At 46.2% G+C, this 17,841-nt stretch overlaps 1 protein-coding gene across 2 annotated transcripts in view; it reads right to left on the reverse strand.

Moving 5' to 3' along the window:
- Window positions 1-16,128, reverse strand: part of nlgn1 (neuroligin 1) — a gene marked incomplete at its 3' end in the record, with an annotated part of 342,115 nt that extends 325,987 nt beyond the window's left edge. Inside the window, exon 1 of one of the 2 annotated variants that reach the window (XM_079506030.1) lies at window positions 15,971-16,128. In XM_079506030.1, the coding sequence (XP_079362156.1) occupies window positions 15,971-16,076 (106 nt within the window). In that variant the 5' untranslated portion in view covers window positions 16,077-16,128. The remainder of the gene's footprint in view (window positions 1-15,970) is intronic. The other variant, XM_079506031.1, reaches the window with a different exon arrangement.
- Window positions 16,129-17,841: the final 1,713 nt, after the last annotated feature.

The following is a 17,841-nucleotide window of genomic DNA, read 5'->3' on the forward strand; positions in this document are numbered from 1 at the left end:
GTTTTACGGAGCCCTGGAGTGGCCATGCATGGAAAGAAAAATAAATGATCTTGTTCAAACAAGATAATAACTCGTTTAAACAAGATAATGATCAAGTTTAAACACATTTTTCTTCCCATGGCCGCTCCAGGACGTAAAGGTGTGTGTGTGTGTGTGTGTGTGTGTGTGTGTGTGTGTGTGTGTGTGTGTGTGTGTGTGTGTGTGTGCGTGCGTTAAACAATGCGTTGTCTTTACAGATAAACAAGCCCAAAGTAACAAAGATCTACAAGCTCACAATATTAAATAGAAGGTATTAAAGATAAATCTGACTTGCCTAAGCCTGCAGTGCAGATACCCTGTTGCATGTATTTTTCAGAATGGACAAAACTATTATACATTTTTAATACAAATGAGATCATATCGACATCGGTAATTAATTATATCGGATATAGATATCGGCCAAAATATCTCATCGGCACATCCCTACTCCCCCCCCCCCACCCCCTGCTGAAAATGACAGACACTCGTCTGAAAACACCCCAGTTGGGAGCGGTTGAGTGTGTGCTGTGGCTGTGCAGCGTTTTTGGTTTTTTGTTGTTGTTGTATTTTTCAGTTGAGAGACACGCTTCGGTTGCTATGATACAGAATATCTGCAGAAGTCAAAATGTGGGCACACGGTAGAGTGCTCGCTGCTTCTGAAGTGAGGCTGAAGCACTGAGCACAGACTCCACTGGTCTATCTGCACGGTTGGGAAACATCCCAACCGTTTCTGGATTGAGGCCCCACTCGAAAATCATAAAAGCGTTTGAGATTTTCACCCTCTTAACACGTCGGCAGCCATTTTGGGCTGTCACGTTAAAGAGCCCGTAAAACGGAAAATGCCCTTATTTGGGGCATTTCCTTTTTTTCTGGCCACGGCTTGACACCTCAAGTGATGACACGCTCAGGCGAGTTTCAGCGAGTCACCAATGGCATAATTCATAATTACACAAGAATTAGTGACATATCCCCCCACAGTCATTAGCAGAAAAACTATTTTATGACTTTGAAACCAATGTTTATATACTTAACATGTTTTTTTTAATCATTCTACTTTGTCTGAGTTGTTTATAACATTAACTGCGTGGTCTGACAAAAAAAATAATATATAATACTACTACTTATAGTGCTAAAAATGAAATAAAAACCTGCTTCTCAATTATTCAATTAACATACATGAGCAAGATGTATGCACCAGATGCGGTGAAGATAGAGGCACATTGTTCCACTGTCTATGGTCCTGTCCAAAATTGATTGAGTTTTGGGGGAAGGTCGGGCAGGAAATACAGAAGATTTTGTCAATAAATATTGTACCAGAACCAAAGTTCTTCCTGCTCGGTCTATATCCGGAGGGACACAAGATAAAGCGTAATGAACAAATGTTTATAGATATATGTCTTTTACAAGCTAAGAGAGTGATAGCATTGACCTGGAAGAGGCCGGACAAACCAAGTATTACACAGTGGTTCAGAGAATTGTCTTTATGTCTACCTTTGGAAAAGATTGCATACATTCTTAAGGACAAACAAGAAATGTTTCAGGAGGTGTGGGGCCGTTTTATGAGATACATAAAGAACAATAATTTGTCACATCTAATGGATGGAGCTGAAGAGGAGTAGTGCTGTTGTTGTTGTTGTTTTTTGTTTTGTTTTGTTGTTTTTGGTTATTGTTGTTTTGCTTTCTTTATTTCAGTAATTGTCTTGTACTGTTCATTGTTGTTTTTTGTATATGTGTATTGTCATTTGTGTGTAAAAAGGAAAATAAATATATTGTTGAAAAAAAAAAAAAAAAACATACATGAGCAAGATTAAGCCGCAAATTGTATTGTTTGCAAATAACAGTTTCAATATATTTTGGGTTAATTGTACAGCCCTACATGATACTCCCAGTGAAAGCAAACATACCGTATATTTCCAAATAGTAGCCCTATAATACTGCGAATAGCCGCCCGGTTCCTTTTAAACACCCGGGGTCTGACAACATTTTGTTACCCGGTCCGTACGGACGCTATTAAGTTCCTTCAACCTAATTTGGATCCGCCCGGGCAGAACTGAAACCAATTGAATGGCCCGATGCAGGCCTGGTTCCGTTTAAACGCCCTGCACGGTCCAGAACGATTTTGCGTATTAAACACCCCGGCTACTATTTGAAGACATACGGTGGTACGCTAGCCTCAGGGGAAAACACTTTGATGGACACGAACAACCCTGCATCACCCCGTCCTCTCTTTACCCCTCTGTCTCTGTCTCACAGAAACACACACAGACAGACAATATGTGTTTTTATGTCTCCCTCTCCCTCTCCGTTTGATGTCTTTGAATTCTTTGATCAGCTTTACTGTTGTGTCGGCAACATCAAATCCACCTGTGTGCTCAGTAGTTGTTTCCACAGCTGCCTGTTTGAGATAATTTGGCATTCACTCGTGCCGTCCACTTATGTGGCGAGTCGTGCGCGGTGCGCTGAGTGCATTGTGCGCGCGCGCCTCGTGATGAACTGGAAAGGCACAGTGGCAAAGTGAACAAGCTCAACAAACACGCCTCATCCCCACAATGGTAATTAACTAATGCCATTTGTTGTTTTCTCCAGCGATATTTCCCTATATATATACCATCTTAAAATCGAAATTAAATTCTCTGGCATATAATATTTGTATAGATGTTAATTAAAACATGGATCCGCCCACTGCTATGTTACTGTAAGTCATAGATCACACTTTGACAAGTCGAGTGTGTGTGCATGCGTGTGCGTGTGCGTGCATGCGTGCGTGCGTGCGTCACACTCTCACGTGTTGGTGAGCATGATGTCGTGATGTGAGAAAAATGAAAGGTGTGAGAATGTCTGCCGTCACCTCCTGCCTGCTTTTTCTCACCTTCCTCTTCCTCTCTCGTCGCAATCCAACAGTCTCTCTCCGTCATTTACAGAGAGGGAGAGACACGAGAAGAAGAGGTGGAGAAACAGAAAAATACATTTTGTCTCTCCTCTAACGCATTTTGGGCGGGATCCCCTTTCGGTGTTTTAAGCATTACGTTATAATTTAGCTATTGAAAAATAGCAGATCTACAAGTTCATAGCGCGGCACCGTGTGCCGCGCTATGAACTTGTAGGTCTGCCATTTTTGAAAAATCGTGAAAATGTGCCTCAAATCTTTGAATATATATTCTTTCAGAGTTTCAGTTTTTTAACTCAAATCTTTGCTTCTGGGGGGCGGGTACCTGGAACAACATATTTTCAGATGGGGGTCGGCGGCCAAATACAGATCATTTTTGGGGTCCTTGACATGAAATATTGAGAACCACTGATATAGAAACATGAGGTTTTTCAGAAAAAAATACATTTTAAAAAGACATTTTTTAAAATTTCGACGTCAGGCCTAAATGGACTAAACCCCTTGCTCTCAGCCCACCCCCTCCTCCGCCTCACGTCTCTCTGTTTGGGGCGCGGCGGCGGTGTTATTGCCTACAGTTAGTTTACAGCGGGCTCTCCATCATCATCGCGGCAAATGGCTTCATGCATTACATAGTTGTAAGGCCGTTTTGGAAAAGGGGCCCCTCCATAAATAATGACTGAGAGAGAGAGTGAAATGGAAACTATGGGGGGAAAAAAAAGCTGTTACTTTTTTTCACCCACCGCTCCGTGTCTGTATCTGTGTTGTTCACAACGCGCGCCGCGCCGCTAAAAAATGCATGAGGCAAAATATGTCCTCGCTACGGCTGTGGCGAGGGAACCAAACAGGGGGGGGGGGGGAAAGATTGGGGTGGGGGTGGGGGCTGGGGGGGCGAGGAGATCGATTGATGTGAGATGAAGGTTAGAAACAGGGCAACATTGTGACTCTCATATCCCTGCCTTTTCCTACAGTCTCCATAGATGTATAATTTGTGGAATGGCGGTAAGTACATGTGTTGGCATGACGGAAAGGTTCGAATGACCTTGATTTAAGATTCAGAAGAATAACTTACTAATTTATTTATTGTTATGCAAGTGTCATGAATATTTAACAGCAGTTATCAATACTGTCACCTTGAACAGCTGTGGCATGCGTTGTGTGTACGTGTGTTGTGTTTGTGAAAATGTGTGCCTAGATGTGAGTGTGTGTGTGCCGCTGTGCGCGTGCTGAGGTTTTGTGAATATGTGTGCCTGCACACGTGCGTGCGTGCACGCGCGTGTGCATGCAGTCTGTGTGTCTAATCGTGTACAGAACCAGTCAAGAACGAGCCATAATTAGTGGCGCTCTGATGTCACACACAAATAGCTGTTCTAAAAGCTCGCACCGCGTCACGCTGTGACATGTTGTGAGCTTGAATCAGATTAACTGGAAGCCCAAAGGACATTATATAATAGTAGATTTTAAATCTTAAACAAGAGTTGAAACACATGATGCCCACTTAACTAACACAGCATGTTAAACATTCCCACGTAGCAGATTGTCATTAAAGCCAGACAAGGTCACTCCGTTTTCTCTTTTAAAATATTATAGGCCTACTGCAGGGTTCCCCAATAGGCCCCCTTGTGGCCCCTGGAAGAATATATAAAAAAAAAAAAAGGGTTTTGTTTTGTTTTTGGGGGTGTCCCAGATATAAATGGCATTAAATGGGGGTCAGTAGCCTATGCATGTCAAACTGGGCACCCCCTCAAGGACCACTGGTGGTCCCCGGACCACTGGTTGAGAACAATTTTTAATTAATTAATGAAAAAATAAAAAACCCAATTTTTCGCGCGTGCGGACTCGGCCCCCAGCCTGGTTCCCTAGTCAAAATATGGCCCTTGAGGAAAATTAATTGGGTAACCCTGGCCTACTGTATATGCATAGGCGCCGGAGAGGGGGTCATTTGGGTCTGAATGCCCCCGCACTATATTGGACTCTATAAATGACTGGTCAATTTATTTATGTATTTATTCTTTCCGACTGGCGCTGGTGGTCTCTCCTAGCACCGTTCCCATTTTGCTGCACAGTCGTCGTCGTGCATTGGCGCCCGCTGCATGCTTGCCCCTCTCGCTACAATGACCATTCTGGCTATAATATGGCCAGTGTTGTCACGGAAACGGTCGATGGCGTGACGTTATAGGTCACGACGTCACGTCACCCTATAGGCTAAAGTATGGCGCGCAGAAGCATTGAACATACTACAGGTACATATCTCATACTACTAAAGTATCTCATATTGCGAGTAAGTATTTAGAATCATATATCAAGGAGGTACCTAGATATCACTGGGCTCAAGCTATACTGACTACTGAACCAACTCCCTCCCCCAGTGCCTAAGGCAAGATACAAGTCCCCTCAGGGGTGGCCTTAGGAATCTGGAGGCCCGTTTCATGACCAAATGAGGCCCCCATATATACCTATGACATAATTGTTCTGTTGATACAGGCGTATCGACACATGTAGTTTTGACTGTTCAATATCGCTCGCAGCCATTACTCTCGACAATTACGCAGCAACAACACGTCTCCTCATCCTGTCCCTTCACAATAAAGTGTCTCCCATTTACCTCCCAATGCTGCACATTTTACCCAGTATATTAACAGGAAATAGGTGTAACTTCGTGGGAGAGAGCAAGGCAACGAGAGAGTGAGAGAGAGAGGGCCAAGGGTGGTGGTGGTGGGGGGTTGAATGACGTGTGGCGGTCAGTCGGAGCTCGGAGGCCCCCCTGAGGGTGGAGGCCCGTTTCAATTGAAACTGGTGAAACATAGCAAAGGCCTCCTATGAGTCCCCTAAATCACAAGGCCACAAGGCCTTTCGGAGGGGGTGGGGCGGAGGTGAGTGAGTGGGGTTGACATATGCCCTTACTGGGCTGCATTCACAAATGCAAGACACCTGTCTTGCGTTTGTCTTGTGTCTGTGTTTAATGGCCGCTCCAATGCATTTCCAATGGACGCCCATATGGTTTGACCAAACATTTTGTTTGATGGGGGAGGGGGGGGCAGAAGCAGAGCTGCCAGACTGGTACTTCATTGTTCTACTCGCACAAATATTAAATATATGCATACATGCCCTGTCCTGGTTATCTGTCAAATACAAACTTCAATGCAGTGTCCTCATTGTTTGTTAGAAACAAAAATTTCAAATCAAACACCAGATTACTTCTTCAAACAGTTATTCAAATCAAGTGACAGACACAATCATAACACCAGAATTGCCAGCCTCGGTCATTTAACACTCCAAAAAACGAACCTCCTTAAACAAACAGTTATGTATCGATCAATATAATTTTGGAACATTATCTTATACCCCACATTATCTTTAAATGCATTTTATATGGACCCCAGGAAGATTAGCTGTCGCCCCGGCGTCAGCTAATGGGGATCCATTCAATAAACAATAAACAATAATAAACAGGGCCAATATGGAAACTCCAAAAACTGGCTGGGCGACCAACGGTTCAACTTCATCAGTTAGTGATCAGTCAGTGACTCGGAGACATTCGTATTAGGCCTATAATAGGGTTGGAACCCACAGCCAGAATGCTTTTTTGGGTTTGGCTCTGGGCGCAGTATGATTACTTTACCAACTCACGTAGGCAACGAGTGTAAAGGACACAACCAGTGCCAAGACAAACAATTCCTATTTCCCTGTATTTCACATTCATTCAAAGCTAAGATATAACATTATATACTATATTATTCTACATTATACTACTGCATGTATAACCCATTTAGGCCTGACCTCAAAATTAAAAAAAAAATCTTCTAAATCCAAGCTTGTAGCGCGCCACTCGGTGTAGATCTACTATTTTTCAATAGCTAAATTATAACAATGTTTAAAACACCAAAAGGGGTTCCCGCCCAAAATGGGATAATAATGCATGTAGGAACTAAACAACTAAACAAATAAAATGAAAACCTCATTAAAGTGCCAAATGTTTGATGTCCATTCTCCTGAACTTAAGGCTAATTCCACATGGTATTTTAATATAAGAGTCAATAATAATAAGACTATAATATAGTCTTATTATTATTATAGTCTATAAGACTAATAACTATAGTGTCCAATGTGTGAGGCACAGATTTCAATGTACAGGGAGGTGGTTTTGTAAATATGGTATTCTAAGAATGTATCCATTAATAAAAGTCTTAATATAGTATATTTATTATTGATAGACATAGCTCAGTATAAGCAAACCTGCTGCGCAGACATAAAAGGCCCTTAGATAAAAGGCGGGGGGGGAAAAAAATGAATATTTCTCACTTATTTTTGACAGGTGGTGCAACCAACTAATTATATGAAGCTCCTTTCCAAGAAAAAAGCAGCATATGCTATTATGTTAATCTGGGTCCATGCAGTCTGTGTTTGTTAGTGAAGAAGCAATACACAGCGGGTCCGCGCCGCCGGTGTGTGGGACACAGATTAAAGAAAAGGAGAGGTTTATTTTGTGTTTTGGGCATATTAAGTATTCTGGCAAGGCTGGTCCCAGTCGGGTCCAGTCCAAGCATGTCCTCCAAAAGTGTGGTTTGGTTTGACTCGGCCCAAACCCAACAGGATGCCCGGCGGGGCCCAGCCGGCCTGGAAATAAGAAGTCCGCCACCTACCCAGCAGCCGGTATACAAGCTATCTGCCAAGCTTTGACACACAGAACTGTCAGACACAAAATAACTTCTGAATTCCCCTGAAAGACATATGTGCGCGCGCACACACACACATACAGAGTGGGAGAGTGGGAGAGAGAGAAACAGAGAGAGAGAGAGAGAGAGAGAGAGAGAGAGAGAGAGAGAGAGAGAGAGAGAGAGAGAGAGAGAGAGAGAGAGAGAGACAGAGAGAGAGAGAGAGAGAGAGAGAGAGAGAGAGAGAGAGAGAGAGACAGAGAGAGAGGCACACTCAGAGAACTTAACTCAACTTGTGAGTTGAGGAGATGGAGGCCCTTAAGGGAGACTCAAACAGAAGAGGGGCTACATCTATTCTTGCTTCATCCCGCCCCTGCCATTTGAGTGTGTGTGTGTGTGTGTGTGTGTGTGTGTGTGTGTGTGTGTGTGTGTGTGTGTGTGTGTGTGTGTGTGTGGGTGTGTGTGTGTGTGTGTGTGACTGTGTGTGTGTGTGTGTGTGCGTGCGTGCGTGTGCATCTGTGCATGTGTGCCTAAACGACTCCCACCGGATCCTTCAACCACTACAAAACTGGGACAAAGCCTCGGGAATAGAGGGAGAAAGACGGGGAACGAGAGAAGATGAAGGGAGAGAGAGAGAGGAGGTAGAGAGAGAGAGAGAGAGAGAGAGAGAGAGAGGTAGAGGAGACAGATTGATGAATTCTCCGCGTTAACTCTGGTGAGAGTGTAAGAAAAAAATGGATCCGAATGGACCAGCACGGGTCATTTTGTCCACTCACAGCTAAATTAACGCTGAGGACTGTTACCGGGTAGGAGAAACGGCCGGCTCCGGCCATTAAGGGGGATTGAGACGGAGACATACAGTATAGTACAGCATACATGGGCAACTGGCGGCCGGGTGCCTCATGCGGCCCCCACCTTCACTAAATGCGGCCCGCAGGTTAAAACCCATTTTGACCTGAGATCAGATTCTAAAAATGTCTTCTACATCCTGACAGTTTTCTGAAAAATCTATGTTTCTATGTCAGTCGTTCTTCGATTTTTCAAAAATAGCAGACCTACAAGCTCGTAGCGCGCCACTCGGTGGCGCGCTATGAGCTTGTAGATCTGCTATTTTTCAATAGCTAAAGCATAACATAATGCTAACACCAAAAGGGGTTCCTTAATATCGGAATACTGATATTGATTTCAGCTGTTACAATTCCAAACATGACCCGCTTTAATTACTTCAGTCTATATTAGTAGCTGAATGACTACAGTATTAGAATTGTATTGACTTTTTTTTATGTCCGATGAATTTGCATTTAAGTTCATAAAAGTAAGTTGTATAAGTAAATAAAAAAAGTAAAATAATGTTATTTTTCAGGATTGCAATTCAAAATAGCAAAAAAAAAAAATCAGGATTTCAATTCAAATATAGCAAAAATAGCTGATCCACGTTTGTAGATCGGCTATTTTTGCTACGACAGTAATGCGTGTGGAAATATAGTGGCCCTCTCCATCGTCAAAGTAAAGTTTCCCAACCCTGCAGTACAGCACAGCACAGACCAAAGGAAAAGCGTTGAACAAAAGGAAGCCGTGGGAAACACGATATAGCGAATATTTCACCTTAGCTGCTGAGCGTCGCTCGCTGCATTTAGATCTACAATAGAACCTGTACTCTTAAAAAAAAAAAAAAAACTTCGGAATAAAGAGCAGGTAAGAGGCAGGCAAGGCGAGGCGACCGCAGCGGGTGGGAGAAATGATTTCCAGGCGTAATGCAACGCAACACTGTGAAATACACTGAGATATGAGTCAACGTGGTGTATATAGCCTACAGTACATGTGCTGGCTTGGTAATGTGCCCCATTTTGCACTTTAAATGTCCTAGTTTGTGGCGTACATAGGGGAAAGCAGCGCAACGCCTTTTTTCCGCAGACGTATATTTAAGTCGACAAAAAAGGAAAGGCTGAGCCTGGCTGGGCCGCAGAGAGCCACGGAATGCGTGCCGCTGCTGCTGCCGGAGAGACCCGTTCCTCATTTTCCACCTCTTAAAAAATGGATTGATCTCAGTGGTACATTATAAGAACGTTGCGGGCCGTAATTTCAACATGCTGTAATACATGCAGCCATCTTTTATATATGGGTACGGCAGTTACAGTACACTGTGTAAATCTTAAGTGTACTATAAGGGGGCGGCGGTGGCTCAGGGGTATAGAGTGGCTGGATGGTATAACCGCAAGGTTGCCATGCAGTTGGAACCCTGTGGGTTCCCCCAGAGTTAGTGTCCAAGTGTCCTTGAGCAAGACACTGAACCCCTAATTGCCGCCGCCATCGGTGAATGTAATAGGTCTATGTAAAGCGCCTTGGATAAAGGCGCTATATAAATGCATTACCATTTAAGTGTTAATTGTATCCATTTGTAACTCGGGAGGGTGTGCGAACGCAACCGAATGGTCCATTCGGTTTGCATTCGCACACCGTCCGAGTGGCGTGAGGATTAAACAATGCACGTGCACGCGCACTCATGTCTGCGACCTCGAAACGGAGGACTTTTCTCCCCCCCCCCTCAGACAAAACATTTCTCCTCAATATTACCTCGTTATTTATGGCTTTGCCTGCGAGGCACGTATACGTCTCTCGTATAGAAGTACGGTTTCCGACACCGCATGTGGCTCGTCAAGTCTCTCATGGGTCCCATCTCGGAATTCATGGCGCTCCACATTTTACTCCAACATATAAATTATTTTTGAAACTTTATAGAGGGTATGCACGTGACATCATCAAACCAGGAAGTTATGCGGGAACGTCTACTGAGTGTCAAAAAAACATCTTTCTGGCATCGACAGCCCATACATCAAATCAGAAAAGTCCAATATGATTGCATTCATCCATTCTGGAAGGGAACCCCTTTTGGTGTTTTAACTAAGCATTATGTTATACTTTAGCCATTGAAAAATAGCAGATCTACAAGCTCATAGCGTGCTACAAGCTTGTAGGTCTGCTATTTTTGAAAAATCGTAAAAATGCGGCACAAATCTTCAGAGCGAACGTTTTTTTTATTTCGACGTCAGGCCTAAATGGGTTAAACAACATTAAACAATGTTAAACTCACTTTGCCACTCGATTTGCCACTCACTTTATGCATGCGCATAGCCTCTATTGTGACTTATTTCAAATTATATCAATTATACGACTGGATTTTCCGTTTTTTTTTTTTTTTTTAATTCTAAGATACATTTTGGGGCTTTTTGCCTTTTATTGATATACTTTACAGTAGTTAGACAGGAAAGGGGGAGAGAGAAGAAGAAGAAGATGCGCAGCAAAGGTCGCCAGAATCGGGACTCGAACCCGCGACGCGCTGTCATGCAGGCTGGATTACCAGCCTAGGTGCCTGGACCGCTCGGCCGGCCCTGCAGGCCATACGACTGGATTTTCAATTAAGCCAAATAAAAGATTCACTTTAGGAAAGGGATGGTATTTTTCAATGTCAGTTGGAAAATCCCATAACGAAAAATGGATAAAGCCTCAATCAACACAATGAATAGCCTTCCCTTAGACTGCGACACGGTTTGACACAAGGACGTTTTTGAACACCCACTACCCACTTATACCGTTGCTACCGGCCAGAAACCTCAATGTTTCAACATTTGTTTTTGTTTTTTTGGGGGGGGGGGTTGGGGGGTAAATGAATACCCTACATCAAGCGTGTAACTACAAGCTCACAGCACATCACATTGATTATAGATCGACATTTTTTTATAATAATAAAGTATAGAATGTTATGGACAAAGGGGACGGTGGCACAGTCTGTAGTGCCTCACAGCTAGAAGGTCCCGGGTTCGATTGGCGCCGAGGGCGTGTTCTCTCCTCCGCGTCATCAGTGCCCATCCCCGAGGCAGGGTTAATTGGCGAAAGGGCCTTAGTTTCTGTGTGGAGTTTGCATGTTCTCCCCGTGTCCCCTAGGGTAGGTACCCTCACAAAAAACATGCAGTAATCCTGGTATCTAAACTACCTCCCCCTGGCCAGCCGGGGCGCCTGATGGAGGGGAAAGGAACTGGTCGGAATAACGTGTTCCTTCTACGAGGCCGGGGAAACTCCCCCCTGTCAGGTGAAAAGCACCAGCTTGGACTCCTCATGCATAGAAGGAAGCATGAGGTCAGTCCGCTGCCCCCCCCCCCCCCCCCGCCCATGATTACATTAGATAATTGACACTGGGTTGCAAAATCGTGTGTTATAAATGATATTTTAAAAAAAAGGATGTTATGTACAACTTACGATGTTTCCACCAGACAATACACAATAGCTACTGAAGGCCATGTTTTCCATGAAACTGTTGTACATCAAACCACCAAAAAGATTGGATAAATTGGATTTTGCTGAAGTCTTTGCTCAGTTCACTATAGTTTATTTAATAACACTTCATGAGCAGAATACAATACTGGAGAAGCACAGAAAATCTAGAGAGGAGAGGAGGGGAGGGGATGAGATAAGGAGGGGAGGGGAGGGGAGGGGAGGAGAGGAGAGGAGAGGAGGAGAGGAGAGGAGAGGAGAGGAGAGGAGAGGAGAGGAGAGGAGAGGAGAGGAGAGGAGAGGAGCACCCTCCGAGTGGAGTGGAGAGGAGAGGAGAGGTTACAGGGTACTATGTATATATCCATGTAGTGGGGATGGACGCTGAGTAATAATGTAACGTTTCTGCTGCCAACACAATGACATTAACACCCACGTTGTATCAAGGACACCGTCTCTCACACACACACACACACACACACACACACACACACACACACACACACACACACACACACACACACACACACACACACACACACACACACACACACACACACACACACACACACACACACACACACACACACACACACACACACACACACACACACACACACACACACACACACACACACACAATACTGAAATTGAGGATGGAGAGAGAGAGAGACGCAGACAGGTTGAGAGTTGAAGAAGAGGAAGGGGCAGATAGAGACAGAGCAGGCATTATCCTGATGAAACAGTGGTCGATACGGTACATGGTGCCAACGGGACAGAGATCTCCTTTCTTTTAATGGTGATTACACGCTCCAGGTTCAGCCTGAGCTCGCCCCGAGCAACGCTCCACCACGGTGCAGTGTGCATAATATGTTTATGAGCGTGCGTGCGTGCGTGCGTGCGTGCGTGCGTGCGTGCGTGCGTGCGTGCGTGCGTGCGTGCGTGTGATAACATCCTGTAACAGACATCAACAGTTATAACCAGCCTGGGCCTTGGCTCAGCGGTCCAGGCACCTTGTCTGGTAATCCAGTCTGGCAGTGTGCCGCGGGTTCGACTCCCGATCCAGACGACCCTTACTGCATGTCTTCCCCCCATCTCTCTCCCCCCATTTCCTGTCAGCCTACTGTCTGTCCTTCCATAAAAAAATATAAAATAAGACAAAAGCCACAAAAAATAACCAATCACGTCTGAGACCACTGCCCTGGGCAGTCAATCAAATCCGTCTTAATCTCGCCAGCCAATGAGAAACTCCCGTCACAACACGGAGCCAGGAGTAGAGCGCAGGTAACCCCCCCCCCCCCAGAAATGACACCTGTCAATGGCGGGAGCTGATGGGGAATTAAGTGTATAGCACAGACAGCTCAAAGAACCTTCAATGTGACAACATGTTCCCACAGTACAACAGTAGTAAATGCTCAGTGTTCATTTTAGTTAGTTAGTTAAAGCTCTCCGAGTTACAGATGGATAAATGAACACGCAGGATTGTACCGTCCACTGGCTCCTCCCACAGGAAGTTAACTTCATAGTGGTTGGCAAGGAAACGTGATCGTTTTCGCCATCGAGTTGTGACTGACTGACTTCTTCCTATATACAGTTTTCCTATACATTTCTATACAAGAAGATTTTTACGGCTCTATAGCAGCTAGATTCTCAACCCGTTTAATTTTAATGAACCCCAGTTTGACGTGCATTAGGCTACAATGTTAATTTAACTCTGAGAGAGTGTACAAACCATTTGTACACTCTCAGAGTAACGCCAGGGCTCCACCGGACGCGTTGCGTCTCCGTCGCGTCGCGTCAAAAAACGCACCGGTTCAATTTTAATGCACGCGTCGCGTCTCCGTCAACGCGGGCAGTGGAGCCACCCTTCATTGATTAAAAAGGGAACATTCCCTGACGGTGACGGAGACGCGGCGCTGACGCGCCCGGTGGAGCCCGGCCGTTACAGACCCATAAGGGTCCATTTCGTTCCAAACTATCATTTAGCTGGGGACCCCCCAGGAAATCTCTCAAGGACCCCATGGGGGTCCCCGGACCCCACTTTGGGAACCACATGCTCTACCGGACACTGCACTCCTTGGGTTTCCTGGCTGGTATTGTAAATGTGCCGTTTCTTGGGTGGTATTGTAAATGTGCCGTTTCTTGGGTGGTGTTGTAAATGTGCTGTTTCTTGGGTGGTATTGTAAATGTGCCGTTTCTTGGGTGGTATTGTAAATGTGCCGTTTCTTGGGTGGTATTGTAAATGTGCCGTTTCTTGGGTGGTATTCAGGTATTGCAAATGTGCCGTTTCTTGGGTGGTGTTGTAAATGTGCCGTTTCTTGGGTGGTGTTGTAAATGTGCCGTTTCTTGGGTGGTATTCAGGTATTGCAAATGTGCCGTTTCTTGGGTGGTGTTGTAAATGTGCCGTTTCTTGGGTGGTATTCAGGTATTGCAAATGTGCCGTTTCTTGGGTGGTATTCAGGTATTGCAAATGTGCCGTTTCTTGGGTGGTGTTGTATTGTTTGGAGGGTACTGTAATACACGTTGTTTGTTACTGTAGGAGGCATTGCAACAGTACTGTACAGGTTGTAGGAGGCATTGCAACAGTACTGTACAGGTTGTAGGAGGCATTGCAACAGTACTGTACAGGTTGTAGGAGGCATTGCAACAGTACTGTACAGGTTGTAGGTGGCATTGCAACAGTACTGTACAGGTTGTAGGTGGCATTGCAACAGTACTGTACAGGTTGTAGGTGGCATTGCAACAGTACTGTACAGGTTGTAGGTGGCATTGCAACAGTACTGTACAGGTTGTAGGAGGCATTGCAACAGTACTGTACAGGTTGTAGGAGGCATTGCAACAGTACTGTACAGGTTGTAGGTGGCATTGCAACAGTACTGTACAGGTTGTGCACCAGATCAAATCAATCAGAGCGTACATACCTGTATGTCTACATATTTTCTTGCCGGGTTTCCTGGCACATTCCTTGGATATTCTTTTGACTGTAAAGTGAATAGAAGACTAAAGAATAACATGGAGCTCCCAGACACGCACTCAGACAGGAGCTAGCATGCACACACACACACACACACACTCTCATTCTCACAAACAGTACACACACACACACTCTCTCTCTCTCATTCTCACAAACAGTACACACACACACACTCTCTCTCTCTCATTCTCACAAACAGTACACACACACACACACACACACACACAGCTGACTGATTGAACGAGCAAGAGCTAGATACAGGAAGACATAGACAGAGGGGGAGAGAGAGAGAGAGAGAGAGAGAGAGAGAGAGAGAGAGAGAGAGAGAGAGAGAGAGAGAGAGAGAGAGAGAGAGAGAGAGAGAGAGAGAGAGAGAGAGAGAGAGAGAGAGAGGGAGAGAGAGAGAGAGGGAGGATGATATCGGCCAGTCAACGCACGATTCAGTCAATCAGTCAGTTAAGCAGTCAGCCAAATCAATCAGCGGTGATTACTCTGATGAGTGTCTTTCTGTGATGAACTGGAGAGTCCTTATGACGACGGAGCACAATGATCACATGTGAGTATGAGGAGCTGCAGGTGGCCGAGAGGAGGAGGAGGAGAAGGATGGAGGAGGAAGAGGACAGTGGGAGACACACAGGAGATGGAGGATGAGCTAGTTAGAAGAAATGTCTGCTGGAGGAGGAGGAGGAGGAGGAGGAGGAGGCGGGGGTGGTGCAAGGCGTGGGTGTGAAGCCATGAAGAGGAACGACATGTTGTTTGCCAGAATGGGTAGGCGATGGTAAGCTAGACAATGTGTGAGCAGAACACACACGCACACGCACACGCACACGCACACGCACACACACACACACGCACACGGACACACGCGAGCACATACACACATCTATTTTCCACAAGAGCAAACTCCCTCACTCGTGTAGAAAAGCTGTGGCATGCACAGTAAGCATGCATAAGGTCATGCTTTGTCCCTACGAAAAGACAGGACATGACAGACAAGACAGACAGACAGACAGACAGACAGACAGACAGACAGACAGACAGACAGACAGACAGACAGACAGACAGACAGACAGACAGACAGACACATATGAGACGCAACGCAACAACATACTCTTAGTCTTCCCTCTACCGTTAAGTCTAAGCCCCCCCAGGCCAACCCACAGGCCAACTCACCATCCTCGGTGGGGACGTAGATGTTCAGATAGAGGCAGTCCTCGCTCTGGTCCTGCACGTACGAGGACACCACGTCGATGCTGTTGGTGAACCACACGGGCAGCATGACGTCGGGCAGGCGGCCCTCCACGATGGTCTGCGGGCACACCGGGGCGAAGTGGGTGGCGTTGCGCACCTCGGGCCACGACACCGGCGGCTCCGGCGGCTGGAAGCGGCGCTCGCCGGTGGGCGGCGCGGCGTACGGCACGCCCAGGAACTGCACCACGGGCCCCAGGATCTCGTTGTTGAGCTCCTTCTTGACGCCGCGCAGCCTGCCGTAGACGGTGGTGACCACCGGGTCGCTCTCGTCCAGCTTCTGGGCCGAGGCGGGCGCGGGGCCGAGGGTCGCGTGCAGGACGAGCAGCAGGCCCGCCGCGCAAAGCAGGGGCGACGGACGCCGCCACCGGCCCGGGAGCAGTGGGGCCGCCGCGGGCCCGTCTGGTCTTGTGTTTTTACTAGCCATCTGGCCAGTGTTTTTAGCCATCGTCCCCCCTGGCCTCTGGCCAGTGTTTTTAGCCATCGCCCCCCCTGGCCTCTGGCCAGTGTTTTTAGCCATCGCCGCCCCTGGCCTCTGGCCAATGTTTTTAGCCATCGCCGCCCCTGGCCTCTGGCCAGTCTGTAGTAGTAACCGACATCCGGGCCTGAGATGGGGCATCCGCCGGGCCATGTCTGCTATATACTCCCTTTTAAATCCTCCAGGAGGTTTGATTACGCCGTTCCTTCCTTCCGTCCGTCCGTCCGTCGTTCACTAGATCCTCAGTTTGTTCCCTCGTATAAAAGTCTTCTTTGGTGTCCGTCGCCTACGCCACACACACATTAAAACACTATAGCCCACGCTAAAAATAACAATAATTAAAAAAAAACCCCACACACACTCCCACACAAGTGTAGGTAGGTGGATAATTCCGTCTGGCTTTGCTAGCAGCAACAATCCTCTTTAAAATCCATGCATGGCCAAGTTGTCCAGCACGAATGTAGCAGCCATCGGGGGGGGTCCTCTCCGGGTCAGCGAAACAGCAGCCTAAGAGACGCTTGGCATGTTTGTTAACCTGATATTATTCCCGTTCATCTGCACGTATAAACGCCTCAAACAGGCACCGCGGATATCCACAACGCCGATCCCAGATGACATCGCCAGTTAAATGCCACCGCTTGTCCGGGTAGCCGAACCAATCAGCGGATGACACGTTTTCCCTTCATTCTTCCCGGGTTTTGGGACGAGGGGGGGCCGCCATTCACAGGAGCAGAGGAGGTGGTGGTCTCGGCAGCAGCGGTTGGAGAGTATTGGCCGTGGCAGTGTTAGAGCCACTTATCCTGTCACCCTTTGGTCTGATGCTGTACCAAGTGGCCCCGTCAGAGTTGGCTCGATCTCCTGGAACACACACAGACACAAAGATCAATAATTAATACGCATAGAAAATCCGTTGATTGTTTAAGTTGTGAGCTTGCCTGTGTCATTTACCTTTTATACAAAGGTTACAATTAGTGTTAATTGAATTGTTGAAGATGATAGTGAATATTGTGATTGCCAAATAATGTGCTGCATGTATTCAGGTCTCCATATCATCTCCTACAACAGGGCATTTTCAACCTGGGGGTCGCGACCCCTCGGAGGGGAGGGGGGCGACAAATAAGCTGTCCCCAGATTATTTAAAATAAAATCACACCCATGTGAAGTGAGGGGCGCTCTTATCATACATCATGATACATTGCGAGACATGGCCATTTCCGGGGGTCGCCAGCCAAAAAAACCCTGCCCTATACAACACAGCAAAATCAACCATCGGATGTTTATACCATTAATGTAAAAAGAGTAAAATTAATGTAAAAAA

The sequence above is a fragment of the Electrona antarctica genome (assembly GCF_951216825.1).
Source record: "Electrona antarctica genome assembly, chromosome: 7".
Taxonomy (NCBI): Eukaryota; Metazoa; Chordata; class Actinopteri; order Myctophiformes; family Myctophidae; genus Electrona; species Electrona antarctica.